Raw genomic sequence first — 25102 nt, forward strand, 5'->3', positions numbered from 1 at the left:
ATTATTCGAACAAAGTAAAACCATGTGACATTTTATGGTGGAAAAAGATTTGCGGCGTTGGCATTTCCTTTCTGTGTTTGTTTTGCATTTTTGAATGGAATTCCCCCGTATCCGTACTACTAGAGGTAAAGCTCGAACTTTTTCTAGTGGGTTTTTGCGTTAAATTGTCGGTTTAAAAAAAAATTGGAACCAAGTTGTTGTTAATGTTTCTAGAACAGCATGGCATGGAAAATTTTGTTCCTTATATAAATAATTACATAAATCTGCAGTTTGCAGCATCAAGCTGTTCAGGCATTCGGGTTGCTTCTTGTATACCACGGAATTCGATTTTTCAACCTAAAACGTATCCATTAATGGATTTGATAAAAAGGTATGTTGTGCATTGTGTTATTTTTAATGAATAACAAATAGTTTTTTGCAAATTGCCACACATTTTCATATCACCCTGGTCCATGCATCAGTGTCACTAATTGACTATTAGACTACATCCTCCCACGTAAAAATACCACTCTCTCTCTCCAACTAAAAAAAAAAAAAAAAAAAAAGGAGGCTTGACCTGTGGGTTCCTGCAGGAAAGCTGAACGAATTGCACTCTGGAGATTTGACAAGTATGGAATTTTTGTTTCGCGAATGCCGATAGGCAACTACCTGTGGCTGTGCAACCAGATTGTAGATCGCAGGTTGTGATAGTACTGTTGTGAAACCTGGAGACAATGCATTGAGAGTAAGCCCCGTCTGCCCTCCCCCCAACATTTGCTTGCACTCGTTCTATCTCTCCCCCTTTCTCTGTCTCTATCACACACACATATACACACACTCTGGTGAAGCAGGAGCTCAGCAGTGGGATGGATTCTGACTACTAAAAAGCCGGAGTGAGAGGAAGGGGGGGACGAGCCAGCGAGCTCTGTGCTTGCACAGGAGACGAAAAGGATTGAGGCACCGGTGTGCAAACCAGCATGAGCAGATCTGAAGAAAACCGCTGGGCGAGACCGTGAGCGAGGCGTTTCTATGCGTCCAAAGGTAGCCCTTGGCGCTTATCGTAGATCCCTGGAGGAACAAGGCGACGGAAGACTTGACTGACAAACGGACTAGGGGGAGGTTTTTGACACTTCATTTGCATCTGGGAAGAGCAAGTGCGAGGAAGATCCAGTGAGGGGGACATGAATATCTGACAACGGAAATGATTTTTTTTTTCCTCCCCATTCACAAAACCAAACGAGCCGATGTAGTCCTCCTAGCTGATTGAGGCACGGTCCAGTCAGCTGCTGAATGGTTCTGCTGTGGCTCCTTATCTCTCTTTCATTTATACTTCTCAGTGTGCAACGTGAATTTCACAGGCTTAGGTTCCTCTTGATTTAAACAGCAGATTTCAATCAAGAAGAGGAGAGCAGCTTGAGATCTTTGGATCATGTGCAGTAGTTACTGAATCCAATTGACAAATTATTCCATTTTCTCTCCCAACTTTTGATTAGGATCTGAATTGCCATGACAGCCATGAAGGGAGATTCGGAGGACAGCATTGAGAGCATCAGGCCTTCAAACCTGCAAGCTTTTGCCAACTCGTCCACGCTGCACGGCATGAGCCACATTTTCGCCTACGGACACATGACATTCCGGCGTATTTTGTGGACTCTGTCCTTTCTGGGCTCGCTCGGGCTGTTGCTTGTGGTCTGCATGGACCGCGTGTTTTACTACTTCGAGTTTCCTCACGTCACCAAACTGGACGAGGTGGCGGCGACGAACCTCACTTTTCCCGCCATTACTTTGTGCAACCTCAACGAGTTCCGATTTTCCAAAATGACCAAAAACGACATCTACCACGTAGGAGAGCTGCTTGCCCTGCTCAACGAGAACTACCAGATTGCGAACCCAAACCTGGCCGAGCCGGAATTCCTCGCTGCTCTTAAAGAAAAGGCCAATTTTGCCAACTTTAATCCTAAACAGTTTAGCATGACCGATTTCTATAACCGAACGGGCCATGACATCAGTGACATGCTTCTACAGTGCACTTTCCAAGGCCAAAGCTGCTACCATTTCAACTTCACCACAGTGAGTTGTCCGAGATCTCCGCATGGTTTTCTTTTTGTTTCTTTGTTTTCCTGTTTACGCCATGTCAAATGCAAATGGGCGGAGCTCCTTTAAAGCCGTCTTAGCGGTTTTTATTTGGTCAGTCCAAGATGACTGACCTTTCTCCATCCTGACACATTCAATCATTTATGAAATATCATGGCATGAAATATCTATAAAAGTGCCGACGTCTTGTGGTGCGACTCGCCGGTTGTATAAATGACTTCCTGTTCGTTAAGATGTAGCAGCTTAGTGATGAAGGATCAGTATACATCCTGTATGATTCTGTTCGATATATCCCATGTTAGATCGGAGCTAAAAGAAATAAAAGTTTTGCTGATATATATGCACACCTTTTTGAATATATACGTGATATCCAACTGAGCAGCTATGGAGTTAAGGGCCTTGCTCTGGGGGCCCAGAAGTGGCAGTTTGGTGTGGCTGGACTTATAAATTTTTGGATGCAAAGTCTTAAAAAAGCTTCTTTATACAGATGCACATGTGGATTAGAGTCTTGGGTGAGCCCCAGGGGGTTATAAGGCCATTGCATAAAAAGTTAAGATTGTTTAATTCTCGATTATGATTGGTCAGAAGGTGTTCTTATGAGTGTTATAATATAGTTATATGAAAGTCATTTGTTACAGTTAAACAAGAAACTGTTGACCATGATTGAAGGCGTCTCCACTTTCCGATTTAATTTAGACAAGAACGTACAAATGGATTTGGGTTTTCTGATTCTTTAGCTCATTGGCGTATACTTTAGAATGTAGCATCATCTGGGGGACGTTTATAACATGAAGTAGTCCAAGGATTCCAAAATACTAGCAAAAAAATATAAAGTCTACCAGAGAATCTGTCGTTGCTACTTATTCTTTGGTGATGATGTGTGTATTATCAGCGTCATGAATGGACATATTCGAGAAAATGTGTGCGCCGGTCATGTGATTTACTCATTATTTCCGGAGACCTTTCACAACACATGCAGGTACTGTACAATATAGTTGAAGGTATTATTGAAATTACGGGTCATTACGGAACCTGGAGGTATTTAATACCCTGTGAGACTCCACAGGAATAATTGGAGGTAATTGCAAACGAAAGCGATGACGGAAATAGCACGAATAATAAATATTAACGCTTTTTCCAGTCCTGATGGTGTGCTGTGTGTTTCATGATTCACCATTAGGTGTAGGAAAATGACTCCTCTCGGGCAACAAGGACTTTTAGTTTATTTATTTATTTATCTTTCCAACCTATTTGCATTTTGTTCTTTAATACTAAAGTCGATCCATTTTACTTTCTATTTTCTGTCTATAATCGAGGTTGTAGTTAAAATTTCTTTTTTTTTATAATATTTGTGTGTGAATTTAAATAAATAAAGAAATAAAAAAAAAAAGACTTTTTCCCGTTAATCAAGAACTTTGAGCATATAAAATAATTTTTTACATATTTTCCACAGCGAATGAGTTCAGGTGGCTTGGGTTGGATCAGTGTTGTATCACCAGGTCCAAATATATTTACTTGTAAGTGTATTTTTAATGATATCTTCTTATTCAAATTATAGCCTGTACATGCTTTTATTTCTTTCTTTCTTTCTTTCTTTCTTTCTTTCTTTTTAAATTGTTTGATAGTTAAAAATAAAAGTCGGCTGAACGTATAAACCAACTACACATTTTCCTTTCCTTTGCTTTATCTTAAACCATTCTCGCTTTATCACCTTGTAGGAAATCAAACCTCGACATGCTCCCCAAAGGAACTCTCAAATCCAGACCCCCATTTTTAAAATGTTTTATTTTATTGAATTTGTTTATGGAAAATCTTTTCTGAGGCCAGAGTTGAGTTGAGCAAGAACTTGAAAGAACCTTCAAGAAGTTGCTCTAGCCATCATATCCTCCTTCTAAAAAATTGTGTTCTTTTAAGTGTTTGTGAAAGTCGTCTACTGCAGTTTGAGGAGAAACGTTGACTTGGAATTCCCGCCACTCTTCTGGGAAGATGTTCCACTTATGGATATTTGTGTTCATCTGCCACAAGGGGGTTACGAAAGGCAGGTACTGATGTAGGGTAAGGAGACCTGGGGTGCAGTCAGCGTTCACATTCATCCCAAAGGTGTTCAGTAGGGATGAGATCAGAGCTCTATAGCAGGCCACTCAAGATCTTTCTCATCAAAGCATGTAAACTAGATCTCCAAGGAGCTCGCTTTGTGCAGAGGGGCATCGCCGTGCTGGAACAGGTTTGGGTTTCCAAGTTCAAGTGAATGCAAAATCTTATTATAGCACCATCTAAAGACAATTGAGTGCCTCCAGCTTTGTGGTAACAGTTTGGAAAAAAACCACATATAGCAGGAAAGGTTAGGTCAGGTGACCCAATACTTTTGGCAATATAGTGTATGTTCAAACAGGAACTAGATATGGACTGTAATTATTTAAGCCCCCCCCATCACTAAAAATTACAACTCATTACAACAACTGTAATGAATGGACATTCGGTGTCCCCCAGAGTTGGAGTCTGGTTCCCCCTCAAGGTTCCTTGAGTCTCAGGGAGATTTTCCTCATTGCCGTCACCACTGACTTGTTTGGGGCAAACTTATAAACAAACTGAGAGGCATCAACTTCATAACCTCTTTGTTTTTGTAAAATTGGGGAACTTGGGAGAAGTTCCATTGAAAGCGCTATTTGAATATATGAATATATATAAAATGGATAAAATCATGAACCGTTTTACTTTAATACACTATTTTTTATGTTGTTGGAGATGAAGCATTTCTTCATTTACATGAGTGTTGCCTGGCAACGAGGCTTTTGCCTCGCCAAAGCAAATCATTCATGGGTAATTGCTTTTGTTGTGCATAATGACAAACACTTGCCAGGTCACCGAGACGACACAACGGCGGTCGTTTTTTGTAGTGAGTGCACACGCTTGGAGCTACGAACGCATTTTGTTTTTAATTAGTTTTTCTGTGTGTGTGTGTGTTTAGGTTTATATCTCTAATATTCAGCGAACGTTCTGAGGTTTGTGTCATGGTAGTTCTGAAGTCCCTGTCAATCGCTTGACTCGCCTGAGATTGGGTTCACGTCTTGCGATCCTTGCAAGATTCTTGCTAATCTTTAACGCGTTATTAGAACTGTGAGCGAACGCCGGATTTTCGGGTCGAATGAAGTCGGTAGGGTGGTTTAGTCGTTTTCTTTGTTCATCCAGCAGAACCTAATCGTGATGACTGCACTCGTTCGCGCTTTTCTTACCGGTTAGACCTGACGGTAAGCTGAATATTAGCGTAGCGAACGCCCCAAAAAATCACTAATAGAGCAGCGTTTTCTTCACCGGAATCTCGGGTTACTCGCGTGTTACATCATCGGCGGTAAAGCAGCTTCTTTGATTGACAAGCTGTCGGAATGCCCCCTTCCGCTCGTCGTTGTCAAGAACCCAGAGCGAGTCGGGTGCATTCCAGTGGAATTCAAGCGAGGAAGATGATGAGCTTTGCCCTCCTCGAATAATTTAGCTCGCTACAGGGAAAGGTGAGGGCTAATTCTCGATTTGATTTTTTCGACAAGACTCCTCGCGATTTGGTGCTGGATCATCCCGCAGAATTGGTTTTAAAACGGCGTCAACAGTTCCAAATTTAACTCCTGTTTAAAAACGATTCAGTTGTGGGGCACAGCCCTCTAGTGGGGAATTAAGACATGACGGGTGGGGCGCAATGATCGGCAGGATTTATCTCGTCCTTTTTTTGTTCTTTGTTTGTGATTTTCTCTGTGGAAAAATAACGTTCGTACGCTCGAAGCCAACCGCAAACAAACGATCGAATCGTTAATGCAAGTAATTTTAAACTAAGTCAGTTTAGACTAAACGCAACTACGTTTTATTTTCTTCATATTCGAACTTGGCGCATGCGATTTGATTTTAGAATTGATATTTCAATAAATGACACATTTTTATACTTGAAGTATTTCATTACCATGTGATGGAGGACCGGTGGGGCTTGAATATAAATAAATGTACAAATAATGTATATTTACACCAATAATCAATTGAAGGTCAAGAAAGTGATGGAATGGTGAACGGCTTACTAATTTAGATGTTAGGAAAATTTTAAAAACTAGCTTGACCAGCGTTCTGGCCATGAATCCCTGACATCCACAACTTGACATTTTGTTGTAGACCATCAAATCCGATATACATATGGGCACTGATGAATTATTTAATGGGAATCCATGTCACGAAACCCGGCGACTGCTGTAAAATGGGATCTCGGTCTCCGTTGCCGTCGCTGAAGTTGAATCGATTTCTTGCTCTCGTTCTCAAAACGTCTCGAGAAACTTTCACTCAAAGCCACAACGTATTTATTTGTGGCCCTCGACAACCTTAATAGAGTGGAGGATAAAGTGCATAAAGTGGCGTGTATTAATATCGTTTCGGTAAGTGCTGCGGCGATGGAGAAATGGCATCCATTTGTAGAAAAAGAGGTTCTAGGCTAGATGCTCTCTCTTCATGTTGCTGTCTATGGATCATTTCAATTAGCCGTCCATATCGGCGGATGTGCTGGAGATACACTGAGATAGATTGGTTCCTCTGTTTACCGTCGGAGGGGGGAGTCATTCGTCCATTCTTATCATATGGCCTCAAAGTAGACATCGTCGAGTTCCCTAGGAGACTCCATCCAATCAAACCGAGTATCAATTAGCTTTTCAAACTTCTCAAGTGTTCACAAACACACAATTAGAGATGGAAAAAAGAAGGAAACGAAACTTTGCTCTTTCAAAAGTATGGTGAAGTGAAAGGAAAACGGGGGGCGTTTTGAAATATGAATGCATTAGGACGTGTCCCGTTTGGGGAAAGGCGTACAAGCACTCGATATACATCTTAAATAGCATGAAAGCTTTTCGAAAGAAAGAGAAGGAAAGAAAGTAAACTGGGAAAATTGTGGGTTGAGAAACTCAATACGCCCCAAAACCATTTTTTGGATAGTGAGGAAAAAAATCTACAACAAATTGCAATTGAGAGGAAACAAAGAAAGGATTTTTTTTTTTTTTTTATTGAGATAGTTAAGAATAAAGGAAAGAAAGAAAGTAAGTAAGTAAGAAAACAAAAGTAGTTTAATTTGTAATGGCAATTTTTTTTTTTTTTTTATAAAATATTATTAATAAAAAAGATTATTTTATAATATTTAATTTATTAAATATAAATGAATTGTTGTCAGTCTTTTTTTAATACGTTTTAAACAGTGTTTTCTTCGAAAGAACGAAAGAATAGTTAGATTTTTTTATTTTTTTTAAAATAATAAATATTTTACAATTTAAGACATTTATAATAATTTTAAATTATCTTCGGGGAAAAAAACAATAAGAGAAAGAGGACATTTCAAGGCTTTTTTTTTTTTACTCTTTTTTTTTAATTTTACGTTGAGTGAAGTTTTATATGTTGTAAGATTTTGAAAGAAAGAAAGAAAGAAAGAAAGAAAGAGAAAGAAAGAAAGAAAGAAAGAAAGAAAGAAAGAAAGAAAGAAAGAAAGAAAGAAAGAAAGAAAGAAAGAAAGAAAGAAAGAAAGAAAGAAAGAAAGAAACGTGCCTTCAATTCACATATCCCATCAATGTTATGATGCTGGCGTCAGAACATAAACTCAGCCATGATACAGCACCCCTGGAGGACAGAGGGTTAAGGGCCTTGCCCAATGGCCCCAAGAGTGACAGCTTTTCGATACCGGGGCTTGAACCCCAACTTTCCGATAAATAACTCCAGGTCATTGTCAAAAGCGGATCCAGATCTGATCTCAGGAGCAGTGGGTTTAAGGTCTGGACCAAACACTAGCCTGGACAGATCCTTGACCATTCATGGTTTGGGCGTAGAATTGGGAATTATGTTTGAGAATAAGGTGCGAGAACGTTTTTGTGATTGAAATAAAACAGACTGACGGCTTTTTTTAACTTTAAGTCTGTGGTGATTATCTCAGAATTAGCCGTAGTTCTGGCCTGAACTTGATGATCAAACCCTTATTAAGGTCGGCTCACACTTAATTATCCTGGTCCCTCGTGCTACCAAATCTTGGGTCATCTCATTTTCACGCTTACTCAATCGTAGCTGTGGGTTAGGACCCAGTTTTCACCCATTATGAAGCATTTTGTGGGGCAGCAGGATTCGTGCCCCAGTGGGCCTTTATTACAACGTATTGCAATGGATCGGAAAGTTGGAATCTCGGTTTTTAATAAGAAAAGTCAAATGAGTTCATTTGAATGTCTCTGAGAGTGCTGACACGCTGAGAGAGTGTCTAACGACTGTTCTTTTTTTTTTTTTTGCCTTCCGCTTTGATCACTCTTTTTTTTTCACGGTCTGAAAGAAATCTGCCAAAGCTAGCTTAGCCGCTCTAACGCTTTTCTCGCACTTCCTCCGGCTCGTTAGTATTCAGAAAAGGGATACTTTTTTTTCTTTCAGCTTTCGTCTTGTGTTCTCCAAAATGGCGGAGTCTCTTCTTTTCAGCAGCGGCCGGTTGTTGCGTAAGGATTAACTCGTCGTACCTCGGTGCTGTGGGATTTCCGACTGGTCAGAAAGCGCTGTCTGGATTTCCAGAAGAGCAGCTCTGTCAGAAGTTCAGACTGCTTTAATGGCAGACCATTCATACAAGGGCCTTGCTCAAGGGCCCAATTTGGTGGTGTTGGGGATTTAATGATAAGCCATTAACTACCTACTACACTTGAATTTCCAGCCAATCACAATCCACTATTCACTCTAACAAATATGGTGCATTTTAATAACGCTAAAAAGAAATTGATGGGAGTTGCTAGCAAATTGTTCTGGTGAAAGTGGAACCTGATGCTATTAGGAAAATAGTTACCAGAACCAGTAACTCGATCGGTCCCAGCATTAGTAAAGAATGTGAAAACGTGTCTCGGTTTTGAACCATTTCATGTGATGTGAGGACGACATTTTCTTTCCTCCAGTCAGAAGCATAACCAGCATCACAGGAAAGACGCGGGTCTCATTTTGAGCAGGCTAAGAAGTTCGGTACAGCATCTGTCACCCGCGTTTGCGCCGTGATCTATCGCATCTGCGATCATCAAACATGTCGCATCTCAGCCGGGGGGTTTCAAATTAATCCTTACTGGACAAAAATATCTTTGCTTGTGAACGAGAACGTGTGTGTGTGAAGTGAGGAATGAAACACTGTCCAGTTACAGACACAGTATGACAACGTACTGGTGATTTTGTGACCAGGTTTGAGGGCCATGGACGCAAGCCAGATGCATCAAATCATGCACAGTGTTGGGAATATAAACAGATATCGCATGCTGAGAAGAAGGGAAAAATTAGCTTTTGTCTTTGCACTAATTTAGTTACATGGCAATAATGCAAAGGTTGACATTTTTTTCCTTTCATTCGAAAGAAAGGAAGGAAGGAAAGTCCTGGAAATATGAAGATAGGAAGGGAGAAGGAAAAGGATATTAAAAATCCAAGAAAAAAAGAAAGAAAGAAAGAAAGAAAGAAAGAAAGAAAGAAAGAAAGAAAGAAAGAAAGAAAGAAAGAAAGAAAGAAAGAAAGGATACTGAGGTCAGAGTGTAGGTTCAGTTATGATCTACTGTCAGTTTCATAGCAATATTACAGCCGCGGTTGACATTTAATTTGGAAATGCCGCAATTACCTCGAACAGTGTGTGGGAAAAACTGGAAAAAATTTTGAAAGGAGAAATGAAAGACAGCAGACAGCGCCATGAGCCCCCCGGACCAATCCTGTTTAATTGGAGGAGGAAGATTTCTGCTGGAAGGGAGCTCCAGGCTGGAAAAGCTTTGTAAAGCTTAATGATGTCTCCATATAAATACTCGGATTAGCCGGTGCTCACTGTGTCCGTCACCTGCGTGGCCCGAATTGCATTTAGAAATAAATACTTCATGTAGTGTTTAACAGGAGTCATTTGTACAGTAAGAACAGTGGATCTGAAAGGAAATTTGCTACCGTTTAAACCCTGGCCATTGTGCAACATAAAAACTCTGCAGTTATCAGCCGATCATGTCGGAATTGTGCCGCAAAAAAATCCTCCATCCATCTAAACCCAGATGTAGTTCCAAAGGGGTAAAAATCTATTGTTGATGAAAGAGTTCAGGCGGAGAAGGACCAGACAGGTGCTTGGACCCCTCAGTTACTTGCAGATATTTCATGTACAGGTGCTTGGACCCCTCAGTTACTTGCAGATATTTCATGTACAGGTGCTTGGACCCCTCAGTTACTTGCAGATATTTCATGTACAGGTGCTTGAACCCCTTAGTTACTTGCAGATATTTCATGTACAGGCGCTTGGACCCCTCGGTTACTTGCAGATATTTCATGTACAGGTGCTTGGACCCCTCGGTTACTTGCAGATATTTCATGTACAGGTGCTTGGACCCCTCGGTTACTTGCAGATATTTCCTGTACAGGTGCTTGGACCCCTCGGTTACTTGCAGATATTTCACGTACAGGTGCTTGGACCCCTGGGTTACTTGCAGACATTTCACGTACAGGTGCTTGGACCCCTTAGATACTTGCAGATATTTCATGTACAGGTGCTTGGACCCCTCGGTTACTTGCAGATATTTCATGTACAGGTGCTTGGACCTCTCAGTTACTTGCAGATATTTCATGTACAGGTGCTTGGACTCCTTAGATACTTGCAGATATTTCCTGTACAGGTGCTTGGACACCTTAGTTAACTAAAATCCGCAATCCTTACAACCAAGGTGATCAGAAAAGTACCTCATAAGACGTTTGTAGTACTGTAGAAATGTCTATTTCTGCAACATCCTACTGAACGTCAGGTCAGAATATGTTTCCAGTGGCAAAACTCCTTGCTCTTCCTTGTGTCAATAGTTCAAGCTGCTGATGTTGGTGTAATGCATCTCTGAGGGGGTTTGCTTGGCATAAGACAGACCCCTTAATACCAAAGCAAGCATTGCTGGAAAGCCACATAGTATCTGTGTATTGTGCTGAGCACATGTCTCTATTTATAGCCAGACTGATGCAGTTCCGTCACCATGGCTGTGAATCTCAAAGATTTGTTTCTAACCCTTGTTTTTTTTTCGTGAAGATTTTTTTTAGGGGGCCATCAGGATTATTCTTAAATGGCTAGTGGGTGTATAATACGCACACCCCTAAAATCTGTGACACTAGTTATGTCACGGGAGTGTCGATGATGTCTCGAGGTGTGAATTAGAGTCTGGGGGGGTGTGAATTGGTGTGAAACAACAATGATAGCATTTGTAAGGAGCCGATAAGCAGCTTTCACCAGATTTTTCCGAGCTCCTCATCCAAAGGGGCAGCTGTGTTTCTGTGATCCAAATTGTCTAGGTGTTGCATTCAAATGTCTTCTGTTGTTAACACATGTACATAATATCGCTGTATGTAACTAAGCGATCCAAGGAGGTCCAAGCACATTACAATTTGTGTATCTTGTATTAGAGCCGATAAAATTTGGTGCTTTGAGTTCATACCGTCCACTGGATGCTCAACATGGCACCTCATGGTAAAGACTCTCGGAGGATTTGAGTATTAGATTTGTTGCCCTCCACAAAGATGGCTGAGGCTATAAGAAAATCAGTAACACCCTGAATCGGTCATACAGAGGTTTTCCAAGCCTTGCAAGGGTCAATCAAAAAAAGTTGCGTCCTCGTGCTGTGCATCATGCATGAGACCAAGCTAAACTTGTTTGGCTCAGAGAGTGTCCAGTATGTGTGAGACCCTGGTGAGGAGCAGCAAGAAAATTGTTTGCCTACAGTCAAGCATGGTGGTGGCAGCATCATGGTCTGGTGATGCATGAGTACTGCTGGTACTGGGGAGCTGCAGTTAATTGAGGGAAACATCATGTGTTCGACATCCAGCAGCTCTATTATGTCATTATCCACCCACAGTTCTAGGGTTAGATTTTATACAATGTTTCCTGTGGGTATATTTCATGATTGCCGAGTAAGGCGTTTTCTTGTAAACCTCTGCTGACACAGGAAGAACATGTGGAATTGAGCACAGAGTAACCAGACCGTCAAATCGTACTCGGGATGCTGGAGCTTTGAGTGGACAACTCGATCCTCCCAAACTGTCCTCCTGTCTCGTACGATCCGGACGCCTTGTAATCAAACTGAAGCCTGGATGCAGTGAACGAGACAAAGGCGCCCGCCTACGCGATCATTAGCTATGCTTACATGAGTTAAGAAACGAGGACATTCCACCTCCAGCAGCTGAAATCCACATTCAACCACACCATGGGATTGTAAATGAAACAAGGTTCCAACAGTGTGTTCCCCAGAAGTGTGTTCCCCAGAATCTACCCCAAGGGGCTTTTAGTTTTTATTTTATTTTATTATCACTTATAAACTGAACAAAATTATAAATGGAACACTTGTTTTTGCCCCCATTTTTCATGAGCTGGACTCAAAGATCTAAGACTTTTTCTATGTACACGATATTTTTCACAAATCTGTCTAAATCTGTGTTAGTGAGCACTTCTCCTTTGTCCAGATCATCCATCCACCTCACAGGTGTGGCAGATCAAGATGCTGATTAGACAGCATGATTATTGGAGAGGTGTGCCTCAGGCAAAACATTAAATGGGCAATCAATGTGAAATGGGATGTTCAAAAAGGTTCACATACCAATCTTATGGCCAGGTGTCCACATACTTTTGCCATATAGTGAGATTCAAAGGATCTCGTGACTGACTACATTAAGAGAAAGGGGGTCAGGTATTGACACACTGCCACTGTTGGGCCCTTTGAGCAAGGCCCTTGCTCCGAGTACACTGTATAATGCTTGACCATGCGTTTTGACCACAGCTTCCTAACATTGTTTGATGTGGGCTGTCGATTCAGATCATTAAATGGGATGTTCACACCGTTATTTCACCTCCATGCTCCATCCCCCACCCCCCCCAAAGAAATGACTCTTCAAACACGGCAGCTCAGAGGTATTTTATTTTTTGCTGGTTTCACTCGCGTGGACAGAATCGTGACATTTACAGCTGTTTGCTGCCGATCATGCTGAGGTTAAGGCCACACATTAAACAGCTTGCATCCCGATGTTGCCATGAGAACAGCAAAATCCGAGGGAACTGTAGCGAGCCTCGCAGTAATCCTGAGCCGAAAACCCCTGCGTTGTCGCAGATTCCCCGTATCTGCAATTATAATTACATAGACAAGAATATGTTCCCGGGGTCTATAGAGAGAACGGATCCAGATTAGTCATCTGGTGCGTTTTTTTATTTATTTATTTTTTCAGGCAACGTGACTTGATTCACCTCTGCATTTCCATCTTATTCAGAGCCTTCACATGGTGTAGAACAGAGATCCCGCTGCTCCTGCGGCCATTCTGTCGGTTTGTTCTGCTGCGTGGGAACTGCAGCATGAACCCTTCATTTCCCATCTGACCGTTATGCATTTCTCAGATATAAGTGAAGTAAATATACATTTACGGCATTTCCGTACTTACAGCTATCTCGGTTATACAGCCTCATTTGAGGACCCAGCAGTAGCAGTTTGGTGGTGCTGGGATTTGAACCCATGACCTTCAGATCTTATCCACGATTAACGACTTTCCCTTACAATTTCTCGTTCGAATCCATGTCCTCGATCGTTAATGCCAATGTACAAATGCGAATCCGTGAATCTTACCATCCCTAATACAGGTTACAATTTCAGTCGTCAATAATTTAGACATTTAAAAGGTATATGACCCCCCCCCCCCCCAGAAGTGTGGTGATATCGGTTCGCTCACTTTATATGAATTTACATACAAGTTATACCAAAAGTGTGTCGATGTGCAACTGACAGACTCCTGGCACATCATGTTATGCTGTGATCGTAATAAAACCGTAATAAAAAGCAGCGAAGATGCAGGATAACGTGACCTTTGTCACCAGTGATGCTTGAATCTACAAAAGTAGCAGCCGCTGCGGAGCTAAAAGTGTCCATAAACTCAAACAAAACAAAAAACCGCTGAGTCAGAGCGTTCCGTCCTAAAGAGGGATAATTTGCAGCTGGAATGTAAATTAGGTACAGACTCGATGTGGAGAGAAAAGTTAACGGGCTACCTGAAAATGACTTATCACCACTACGGAGACCGGGTCACGTCCTGAGAGTCACATTTCAAGCTTTCAGGACCTTCAGGTTCCCAGGCACATTTGTGCACCTGCTGGGATTCTCTAGAACAGAATAGTGGTGGGTTGGGGGTAGGGGGCACGTTACAATGGTGGTGAGCAGGAAAGCATCTCCAAACACACTTGATGCCAAAGCTAAACTCCCTTGGAGTCCATATCGATGTGTAATTCATTGATTTCATTTCTTAAAGACGAGACCGTTTGGACCTCCACGAGGTGGTGGCGGTGGTGTTTGTAACCCTAAGGTGGCCCCTACCGTTGCGACGTAGGTAAGATCCCTGTGTGAGCAGGATCTTGTTTGGCCTCTGCAAATGTTACAGCCGTTTAAATATCAGCCATCATTTGTATTCGCCGTTTGCAAGCTCCCCGAGAGACGGCTGTTGAAAGCAGGAAGGCGCACCACGGGGAAGCGGGACGTGCCGCCGCGGTCCCTGATGCTCATCAAATCGATTAGAGAAACGCGCAGCCCTGGATGCCGCCGCTCCTATTTAAAAGGCAGTAGCTCGCGCTGGTTCACAAAAGGCGACTCGACCGCAGCGGCGTGGCCTTCCAGATCCCCTCGAACAAACCCTCGCAATTATCTTGATATGAGCTTGCTGAGTAAACAAGGCCCCCGAATTCCTGTTCTGTACTGATTCTGTACCTCCAGGGGTCTGATTTTTCGCTTTGTAACAGCCTCGCTTCTCTATTCTCCATCCTGCGCTCACAACAACGACCGTCAGAATCTTTTGTTTAGTGCAGAAAAAGGAGGAAAAAAAAAACCTCACAAAAAAAAAAAGCGCCTTTGCCAGCCTCATCAGCTCTTTTTTTTTTTTTTTTTTCTTTCCTGAAAGTGTGTACTGGCTTGTAGAAATAAGACTGTCATCTATCTAGCGTAAGAGGCATTGTAGCAAGCAAATTGCTCTGTCAGGGTTCAAGCATAAACCCAGAGGAACAATTTTCGAAAATTGTTTTGGGTTTTTTTGTTCGTTGCGACATGTTTTCTAGGTGACGGGGTGTAACGATTTTTAAAAAATTAAATAAATAAAAAAAGTTAATGGAGGTCTAAATGATCTTTTTCTTCTTGGTTTGTTCCAGAATTAAAAATGACAATCATTTTGCATGTTTTTCACATAAAGTGAACAAAACCCAAGTATAAACCAGAGTTCTGTGATCGAGTCAATAGAATTAGGGTTTATGCAGCAGTTATTAAATGCTAATTCAGGTGTATGTGTGAGGTATGTAAAAATGGTGGAAGACCTCACACCTAGCCTCACCTTATACAGTATATTCAATGGTCACGTTCCTGCATTGACGAGTTAAAGCTGTGATTGATGTTTGCAGAGCAAAACTGACTGAATGGATTGAATTTTTTTTTACTCCGAAGAACGAGTCGTCTCAAAAAGTGATTCGTTCGTTTTTTTACGGAGCAAAGTGTCGCAAAATGTTTGTAGGTTATGTACAGGAAACGGAATCGAGTCATTCATCTCACGAGTCCTCTTAACCTAGCCGTTCGTTCTTTTATTATGTGACTCCCATAGATGCAAGACATGTAGGAGGACCGTGTGACAGCAGTGAAGTGTGGAACAGTAGGAACTGGTGGAGGTTGGACTGCATCAAGGATCGGCTCTGAGCCCCTTCCCATCGCTAATGCAAACAATGCTCTAAATGTCTAGCCAATCACAATCCAGCATTGTCATGGACCCTGGGATACACTGACAAGACTCCTACTTCGGACAAATGGATGCAAATTCTATTTCTATTCAGTTTCTTGACTGTATGCGACGAGAAAATGAGAATTTTAGTCTAAATGGTTCATACAGAGAACCAGAGAGCGTAACCCGATTCTGAATATGAGGAACTTTCCCTAACTAGCATGTTTCCCTAACATTCCATAACTATCTCTCTGGCATGTCACTATTTGCATTTATTGTGTGTTTGCAAAAACAACAGATGGCTCTAGATCATTTTTCATTCAGGGCTTTTTACTTTTCATCCATGATGGATGGGTCCGACTGGTGTTTCCCTGCGCCGGCACAGTTTATTTGTACACGCATTCCGTTAGCCTAAAGTAATTTTTTGCGGTCACAAACTCCCGTGTCATCCGGAAGCTCGGAAAACCGCACGAAATCACGGCTGGTTGTCTTGAACCTGAAAAAAAAAAATTGCGGTAAAATTGGCTTGAAAATGAAAAAACGGTTCCTTTGGATGCTGAGGCTGAATCTTCAACCTCTGTACCGCTGTGTTTCGAAAAGAGCGAGGAGGGAAGGTGGTTCAGAACCTGGCGAGTGATGCTCGAAAAAAAAATCATCTTCTTTTCATTTGTTATTTGACTTGTTCTTATATTACATGTGAAAAAACACACAGGTCACAGGTTGGACTGCATCAAGGTTCGGCTCTGAGCTCCTTTCTGTTTGCAGTGGTGATGGACAGGTTAAGGACGAGGCTAGACAGGAGTCTTCCATGGACTATGATGTTTGAGGATGATATTGTGATTTGTGGTTAGAGTAGGGAGCAGGTGGAGAAGAGCCTGGAGAGGTGGAGGTACAATAGGGAAATGAAAGTCAGTAAGAGTAAAACGGAGTACATGTGTGTGAATGAGAGGGAGGGCAGTGGAGTGGTGCGGTTGCAGGGAGAAGAGGTGGAGAAGGTGGAAGAGTTCAGGTACCTGGGGTGAACAGTGCAAAGTAATGAAGAGTGTGTTAGAGAAGTGAAGAAAAGAGTGCAGGCAGGGTGGATTGGGTGGAGAAGAGTGATAGCAGGAGTGATTTGTGATAGAAGAGTATCTGTGAGAGTGAAAGAGAGGAGGTGGAGCTGGAGGTAGCAGAGCTGAAGATGTAGAGATTTTCCCTGGGAGTGACGATGATGGACAGGATTAGAAATGAGTTTATTAGAGGGACAGCGCATGTAGGACATTTTGGAGACAAGGTGAGGGAGGTGAGATTGAGATGGTTTGGACATGTGCAGAGGGGGGACATGGGGTATATCAGTAGGAGAATGCTGAGGATGGAGACACCAGTAAGGAGGAAAAGAGGAAGGCCAAGGAGGAGGTTTATGGATATAATGAGGGAAGACATGCAGGTAGTTGGTTTGAAAGAGACAGATGTAGAGGACAGGGGGGGATGGAGATGTATAATCTGGTGTGGCGACCCCTAATGGGAGAGGCTGAAAGAAGAAGAAACAGCAGCCCTGGGAGTCTTCCAGCCTGTACGATTTCTTTCAAAACAGATCCAGAGCGTGTTTTTGTGTTTTTTATTACAATAAATATAACGTATACATGAAATTTGTCAAAAAGGAGCTCTGTAAATTCCCGAGTGACTGCAAACTCACATCGACACGATTTCCAGACTTGTAATTCCTCGTTCCACCAAATTAGATCCCATGAAATTTGGCTCCATGTGAGAGGTGAAGATAAGGACTCTTTCATTTAGATGAGTCATGCAGGGGGATGCAGGGCCACAACTTTTACCCCGAGCTGATCTTACGGTAAATTACGGTACCTCATTTACACTCTGACCCCTGAAATCAGTCCTGTTTTTGATAGAAACTTTTTTTTTTTGCTGTAACTCTTATTTGGTGTTTTTTGTGTCTCCACCTTGTGGTTTCTTTATTTAATAAACTGTTTGGATGAATCTGTGATTAAAACGGTAGAATATGTTCACTCCTTCCTGCTTTTCTATTTTAAAAAAATGCTCGGCTTATCTCCTCTCGTCTCGTCTTGTCTCGTCCTTTCTCGTCTCGTCTCATCTCCTCTCATCTCATCCTGTTTTATCTCGCCTCTATTATCTGTGAGCAAAGTCGCAAAAATGACTCCACTTATCTCCTCTCGTTTCACATCTCATCTTGCTTCATCTTAACTCATCTTGCATTGTCTTGTCCTTTCTCATCTCGTCTCCTCTCGTCTCATCCTGTCTTATCTTGTCTCATCTCTGCAATTGTGTTTCCTATTAAATGAAATCAGTGGGCAAGATCACAAAAACAGCTACATTGATCTCATCTTCACGTGTCTCATCACATCTTCTCCTATAGTGATTTTTTTTATCGTATTGTCTTTTCTCATCTAATCTCATCTAATCTCATCCTGTCTTGTCTTGTTTCATCCTTGTGTTGTGTTTCCTATTTATTGAAATCGGTGAGCAACGTTACAAAAACTTCATCAGCGTTTGTTTTATTTTGTGTAATTTTAACTAAACTGTTTTGCTCTTTTTCCTTTTATAATGAAATCGGTGAGCAACATGGCAAAAACTGCTCCAATTGTCTCCACTCGTCTCTTCTTTTTTCATCTTCCATTGCTTCCTTTTGTTTTTAATTTCATTTTGTTTTAGCTTAACCCGTCTTGTCTTTTGTGCTACATCATCTCATCTCGTCTCATCCAGTCTTTTCTTTTGTCATCTCTGCATTGCGTTTCTTGTTAAATGAAATGATCAACATCACAAAAACTGCTCCACTTATTTCCTCTCGTCTCATCAGCTCATATATTGACTCTTGTATTTTCTGGTCCTTTTCTCATCTAATCTCATTTTGGCTCATCCTGTCTTATCTTGTCTCATCTCATCTCGTCTTTGTGTTGTGGTGTGAGTAACATCGCAAGAACTGCTCCACTTGTCTCCTCTTTTCTCATTCAATCGAGTGCCTCAAAGTTTGAGGAAGAACCTCATATGGCTGTCCTGATGTTCTGAAAAATGTTGCTTTATTTGCACATATTTGCGTGGAGAACATTGGAGTACTGTGGTCATGAGATCTGTAAACTGGTCTTCCCTTTTCTCATCTTGTCTCTGTCCTTTTTCATCTCATTTTATCTCATTCTTTCTTTTCTGGATTCATCTGATCTCGTTTTTGCTTAGCGTTTCTTATTAAATGAATCGACGAGCAAAAATGCAAAACCTGCTCCAATTTTCTCCTCCTGTCTCCCCTTTTCTCATCATGCAATTTTTTTTTACATTTTATCTTCTCATTTTGTCTTTTGTCCTTCATCTCATCTCAGCTCGTCTCATTTCTTTGTGAAATTAATGAGCAACATCACAAAAACTGATCCAGTTATCTTCTCGTCTCATCTCATCTTGCCTCCTCTTTTCTCCTCTTGTTTCATCTCATCTTCTCTTATGGTTACTTGTCTTGTCTCATCTTGTAATATCTGATCTCATCTCGCTTTGTCTTTGTGTTGTTTTGTATTTAATGAGATCATTGGGCAACATTGCAAAAGCTGCTCCGGTTTTCTCCTCGCTTTTCCTCTTCCTCGTCTTGTAGCCATCTGTGGCCTTCACAACATTCTCCACATCTGTAAGGAAATAAACTGAGTAACGTCGCACAAACTGCTCGACTTATCTCCTCTTTTCATCATACTTTATCTCATCTAGTCTCCTCTTCTCATCGTCCTTTCTCATCTCATTTTGTCTTGTCCTTTTCTCATCTAATTTCGTCTTCTCATCTTGTCTTGTCTCATCCTTTCCCCTCATCTCATTTTTGTCTCATCCTGCCTTATCTGTTCTGGTCTTAACTCCTCTTTGTGTTGTATTTAATGAATTTAGTAAGAAACATAGCAAAAAATGTCTCCTTATTTCCTCTTGTTTTCTCTTTTCTCATATCATATCATTTCATCTCATCTCATCTTATTTTGTCTCATCCTGTTTCATCTCCTTTCGTCTTTTGTGTTGTTTCTTCTTTCATGAAATCCGTGAGCAACACCTCAAAAACATCATCTCTTTTCTCATCTTGTTTCATTTCATTTTTTCTCAACTCATCTCGTCTGGCTTTTGTCTTTGCATCTCATCTCGTCTCATTATGACTTAATGGAATCATGAGCAACATTGCAAAAACTGCTCCACTTTTTTCTCATCTCATTTTGTCTCATCTCTTATCCTAACTAATTTCTCATTTCATCCCTTTGTGTTTCCTTCTTTAATGAAATCGACAAACAATATCGCAAAAACTGCTCAACGTATTTCCTCTCCTCTTGCCTCCTCTTTTCTCATCTCATCGTCTTTTATCTCAACTCCTCTTATCTTGTCCTTTCTCATCTCATCTCATTTTGTCTCATCTCGTCTTTCTTTTTGCATTCCTTCTTTAATGAAATCTGCACGCAAGATCGCAAAAACCGCTCAACTTATCTCATCTCTTTTCTCATTTCGTTTCGTCTTATCTTCACTTGTCTTTTTTTTTCTCATCTCTGCGTTGTCTAGAAACCTTTCGGACCCCCTGATACACCAAAAGACGTTTTCAAAACGTACAGTTTTAGAGGGTAAAAAATGAATACGTTTCTCGAATTATAATCGAGACACCTCACACCCACGAAAAGCAAAACAGTACAGCTGTATAGAGCTTCCATTTTTTTTCTTGCTCAGAAGCAATCAGGTTTTATAATGTGGTGGGAACACAAAAGGTCAGAAACTATTCATGAGGAACTCTAACAGTAAAACCAAAGAGCCCCTGGGACATTTTCCTGAAATGGGCTCTGGTGGCCAGACGACTAGCATGGCTCATGAACGTCTACACACAAATTAGCTTGATCAGATGTAGATATTTTATTGATTTTTTTTTTTTTTAAATCACCACCGGCATGACTAATCCTCCGCATTATGTTGAACTAGCGGTGTGATGCAATTCAACCTTAATTTCTCTCTTTTTCTCTAGTTCTCTCGCTCTCGCTTTCTCTCTTTCTCTCTTTCTCTCTCTCTCTCTCTCTCTCTCTCTCTCTCTCTCTCTCTCTCTCTCTCTCTCTCTCTCTCCCAAAGTGCTGGAGGAAAGGATCTGTTTTGATGGCCCTGAAAAACTCACAGGTCATGTAGAATGAGTGTGTGGGTTGGATGTGTGCTCGCTTGGCCCCTTGCAGACACTGAGATTTGGTAGAATATGCTCACTCCCACCTGCCTTTCCATTTAATAAACTCCTCTCTCTTTCTCTCTCTCTCTCTCTCTCTCTCTCTCTCTCTCTCTCTCTCTCTCTCTCTCTCTCTTTTTCTCTCTCTCTATCTCTCTCTCGATTCTTGCTTATCTGCAGCATTCATGTCATTCTTCAAAATGTGCTTTTTCTGCAAGGGAAAATCCATACAAACATACAAAGAAAAGACGAGCAACATCGCAAAAACTGCTCCGCTTGTCTCCTCCCGCTCCACTTTTCTCATCTCATCTTGATTTGTCCTCGCTCGTCTCATCTCATCCTGTCTCTGCATTGATTAATATTTGATGAAACCAGTAAACCAACAAACGTACAAAATGCTCCCCCGTATCTCCACTACTTCTTAATTCTGGCTCATCTCCGCTCATCTCGTTTCCTTTTTTCTCATCTCATTCCGTCTCGTCCTGTCCTCTCATCTACTCTTAACTCGTTCTGTCGTATCTTGTCTGATCTCATCTTGTCTGAATTGTTTCTTATTTCATGAAATCAGTGAGCCGCATCGCACTAATCTCATTTCATCTCATTTTATTTCTCATCTCCTCTTTTCCTAACTTGTGTTCGCTTATCTAAACTCATCTTGTCCTTTCTCACCTCTTCTCATCTCATCCTGTCTTATCTTTTTTATTATTTGTTGAAATCGGTAAGCAACATTGTGAAAAACGGTCCACTTATCTCGTTTCTCGTCTCCTTTTGACTCATCTAATCTTCTTTTATTGTAGTTTCATATCATTTCCTCTATTTTTCTCATCTTGTGGTTTCCTTTCTCATCTTGTCTTTTCTCATCTCCTTTCGATTCAGCCTTTCTTATATTGTCTCATCTCATCACATTTTTTTATTTAATTTAATGAAATCAGTAAGTAACATCACAAGAACTGTGCCACTTATCTCCTCTTTTCCCTTTTCTCTTCTCTATTCATCTCATCTCCTTTTGTCTCATTCCGTCTTATCTTGTCTCGCCTCATCTGTGTTGTATTTCTTGTTTTAACAAAATCAGGGAGCAACATTGGAAAAACTGCTCCACTTATCTCCTAATGTCTCCTCTTTTCTCATCTCATTTCATCTCTTATTCTAACTTCTCACCTGGTCATTTCTCATCTCTTCTCACCTCATCCCTCTTATCTCGTTTTATCTCATTTCATGTTGTCATTTTGCTTTGTCCTTTCAATCTCATCTCTTCTCCTTTTGTCTCACCCTTTCTTATCTTGTCTCATCTCTGCATTGTCTGTCATTTCATGAAATCATTTAACGTCCCAAAAACGGCTTGTCTTGTCTCATCTCGTCTTGTACTTTTTCATCTCGTCTCATCCTATCTTATCTTTGTCACATTGTTTTTTTGTTTTTTAATGAAATCGGGGAGCATCATTGCAAGAACTGCTCCACTTATCTCCACTCGTCTCATATAATCTCCTCTTTCTTCATCTTGTTTCATCGCGTCGCCGCTTTTCTTATTGAAAGAAATGTGAGCAAAAACTCCTTCTGTTCTTATCGACGTAAAAATGTCTTATCACGTCGTTTACTTTTATGCCGATGCACTGATGCGAATTGCTGAATCTTACCACCCACAAGCAGGTGGGTGTGGCTGTGGGCGGGGCTGCAACCTGGGATGAAATTACCCAGCAAATTAGTGACCACATTCGGTCGTTCACTGAGGCAGCGTTTTCTTCTTTTTTTTTCTGTACTGTATTTTTTTTTCTCATTTCTTCACAGATAATTTCTATCACGAGAACAATCTCTAGTCTGTAATCTCCCGTTTGTTCTGCCCCAAAACGATTCGTGGCAGTGACGAACTCGAACTGCGCTCTTTTATTTTTCAATTAGTTTGTTCAGGAAAAAAAGAATCTTCAAAGTCGTCTGGTTCCCATTCGAACGGCGGTTAATTAGTTTGGACGAGCCTCAGCGTTCGGTGAGGGAACCTTTTTGAAGAAGCCCCGGCGGCGATACGAGTTCGCGTTCTGTATGATTGCTCACATTTGTCTCGCTGAGCGCTCTCTGGACGAGATCGTGAGGTTAAGCGAACAGCTTGTGCTTGTGCAGTTTGTTACAGATGCGGTTTGCGAGCTCTGACTAATGCGCTCTCTGAACGAATGCTAGATGCCCCCAGACCTGAAATCTGATTGGTTGAAGCAACGGGTTCATTCTCATGTATTTTACAATATCAAGTGCCTGCAGTGCTGATTTCTGAAGGCCTTCCTTTCAAGATCACTCATATATGCGTGATTTTTGAGGATCGCCTTCCACATTCCACACCGGGAAGATGGAGTGTGCTTATGAAAATGTGTGTTCATTAGTCACAAGGGGTGCAGTCAGCATTCCAATTCATCCCAAAGGTGGGATCAGAGCTCTATAGCAGGCCACTCAAGATCCTCTCCAAAGCATGTAAACCAGATCTTCAAGGAGCTCATCGCCGTTCTGGAACAGGTTTTGGGTCTCCAAGTTTGATGCAAAATCTTATTAGAGCATGCGCTCTACAGAACCACATACAGTAGAAAAGGTCATGTGACCCAATACGTTTTGGTAATATAGTGCATGTGCAACTGTAGTTAAAAAACGGATCTATCATATGCTCCGGTGGCCAGCAGATGGCGGTATCGATTTGCTGGCACTGATGCGCTGATGTGCTAAAAAGGCCATTATGTTAACAGGCAGACTATAATCGGGTGCATTCATTTGCGGCGGTTGTTGACTGATTCTCGGCGGCTCGGCCAAAAAAACGTCGCACGCTAACTCCATTACACTGATTAGAGAGTGTACACTGATGATATCCTGCTTTCTTTTCCGATGCGTAACGCATAATAATTTCGGAGGCGGGCCGCGAGTGCTTACTTTAAGGGGTACTTACAGGGCCTGACGACGGCGCAACATATCAGGAGGATGCTAAAGCCAAGGCCCCCACAGATATCAGCAATCTGAACACGTATGAATGCAGCGGGTTCCTCTTCCTCCCTCGCGTTATAGAAGGAGGGCTTGGGGTTGGACAAGTGTGTGTATGTGGGGGGAGTCGGAAAATGCTGATGTCGAGTAAAAAGTGCCTTTATTGCCGGTGGTATGAGCAGGTTTGTTGGACTTCAGTGATCAGCTCATATGATGTGATCGATGAGGTTAATATCCGGTCTGGATCCCGTCTGTGTTGTAGCGCATGTTGTAAAGTTTGTCTGACCAAGAGATGTTCTCAACACATTACGCTAAACGGTTTGTCCTCGATCGAACTCTCGTTCCGCATTAACGGACACTCGCTCGACTCTTTTTACGCGATCGCATTACCGCACACCCTCCCCTTTGTTGATTTTTGCAATTAGATCCCAGAAAATACGTTTCGCTCTTCCGGAACATCACGCACCACCGAGCGTCTCTCTCTTTCTCCGTCTCGGATGTTATTTTTAAAGAAGATGCTAATCTTCTTCTTAAAGTGTTTTCGCGTCGGATTTTTATCACTTATTGAGCAAATCGTGAAAATAAAAATGTTCTCATCCCAGGACTCTATTTAATCGTTTGAACATCATTTTTTGATTCTTAACAGCTCTTGTCTTCTGCACAAGTGTGCTGGAATAAATCCCAATCCCATTATATAGAAGGAGACGAGTTCCTTTTGAGTTTCTCAGGTCATATCAAGAGGCAGTAATAAAACAAAAAAAAAAAAAAACCACACACACTTCTGATTTCTCCAATTTATCTCATTTGGTCTCCAAAAGTTCATCCAGTCACAGCCTTCAGACTCAGGGGTTTGGAGAAGAACCTTTTCTAAAAAGTTCCTGTGACATTTTGGTGCTGCTTTCTGACTCGAAGAAGTCCGCAAAATAATAAACGATAAACAGATTGGGTATTTCTTCTATTCCTTGGGGAGCTTTTGTTTATTCTGTAAATCAAATAGAGAAAGTAAGAACGTTTGAGATTTGAAGGATCCATCCAGTTCATCTGAAACTGGTGTCAATCCATCTAAGGCTTGGGGGTCAATCTATTGGAAACTAGGATCAATTCTTTTGAAATTGGTGGTAAATTGATTTAAAACTGGAATCAGACAATTGGAAATGGTATCATTCCATTGGAAACTGGTGTGAATCC

The 25102-nt window shown here is 41.5% G+C and overlaps 1 protein-coding gene and 1 long non-coding RNA gene across 6 annotated transcripts in view; one reads left to right on the forward strand and one right to left on the reverse strand.

Moving 5' to 3' along the window:
- Positions 1-759: 759 nt before the first annotated feature.
- asic1c (acid-sensing (proton-gated) ion channel 1c) overlaps positions 760-25102 on the forward strand; it is a 52473-nt gene continuing 28130 nt past the window's right edge. For 3 of the 5 annotated variants that reach the window (XM_083537429.1, XM_083537432.1, XM_083537433.1), the window contains exon 1: positions 760-2049. In XM_083537429.1, the coding sequence (XP_083393555.1) occupies positions 1486-2049 (564 nt within the window). In that variant the 5' untranslated portion in view covers positions 760-1485. The remainder of the gene's footprint in view (positions 2050-25102) is intronic. The other 2 variants (XM_083537430.1, XM_083537436.1) reach the window with 1 other exon arrangement.
- Positions 808-3486, reverse strand: LOC310725794. The gene is made up of 4 exons (XR_014533504.1): positions 3289-3486; positions 3176-3227; positions 2253-3123; positions 808-2186 (listed from the first exon to the last, which is right to left on the reverse strand). It is a non-coding gene; the product is annotated as an uncharacterized lncRNA (long non-coding RNA).

This window comes from Silurus aristotelis (genome assembly GCF_946808225.1).
Source record: "Silurus aristotelis genome assembly, chromosome: 1".
Lineage (NCBI taxonomy): Eukaryota > Metazoa > Chordata > Actinopteri > Siluriformes > Siluridae > Silurus > Silurus aristotelis.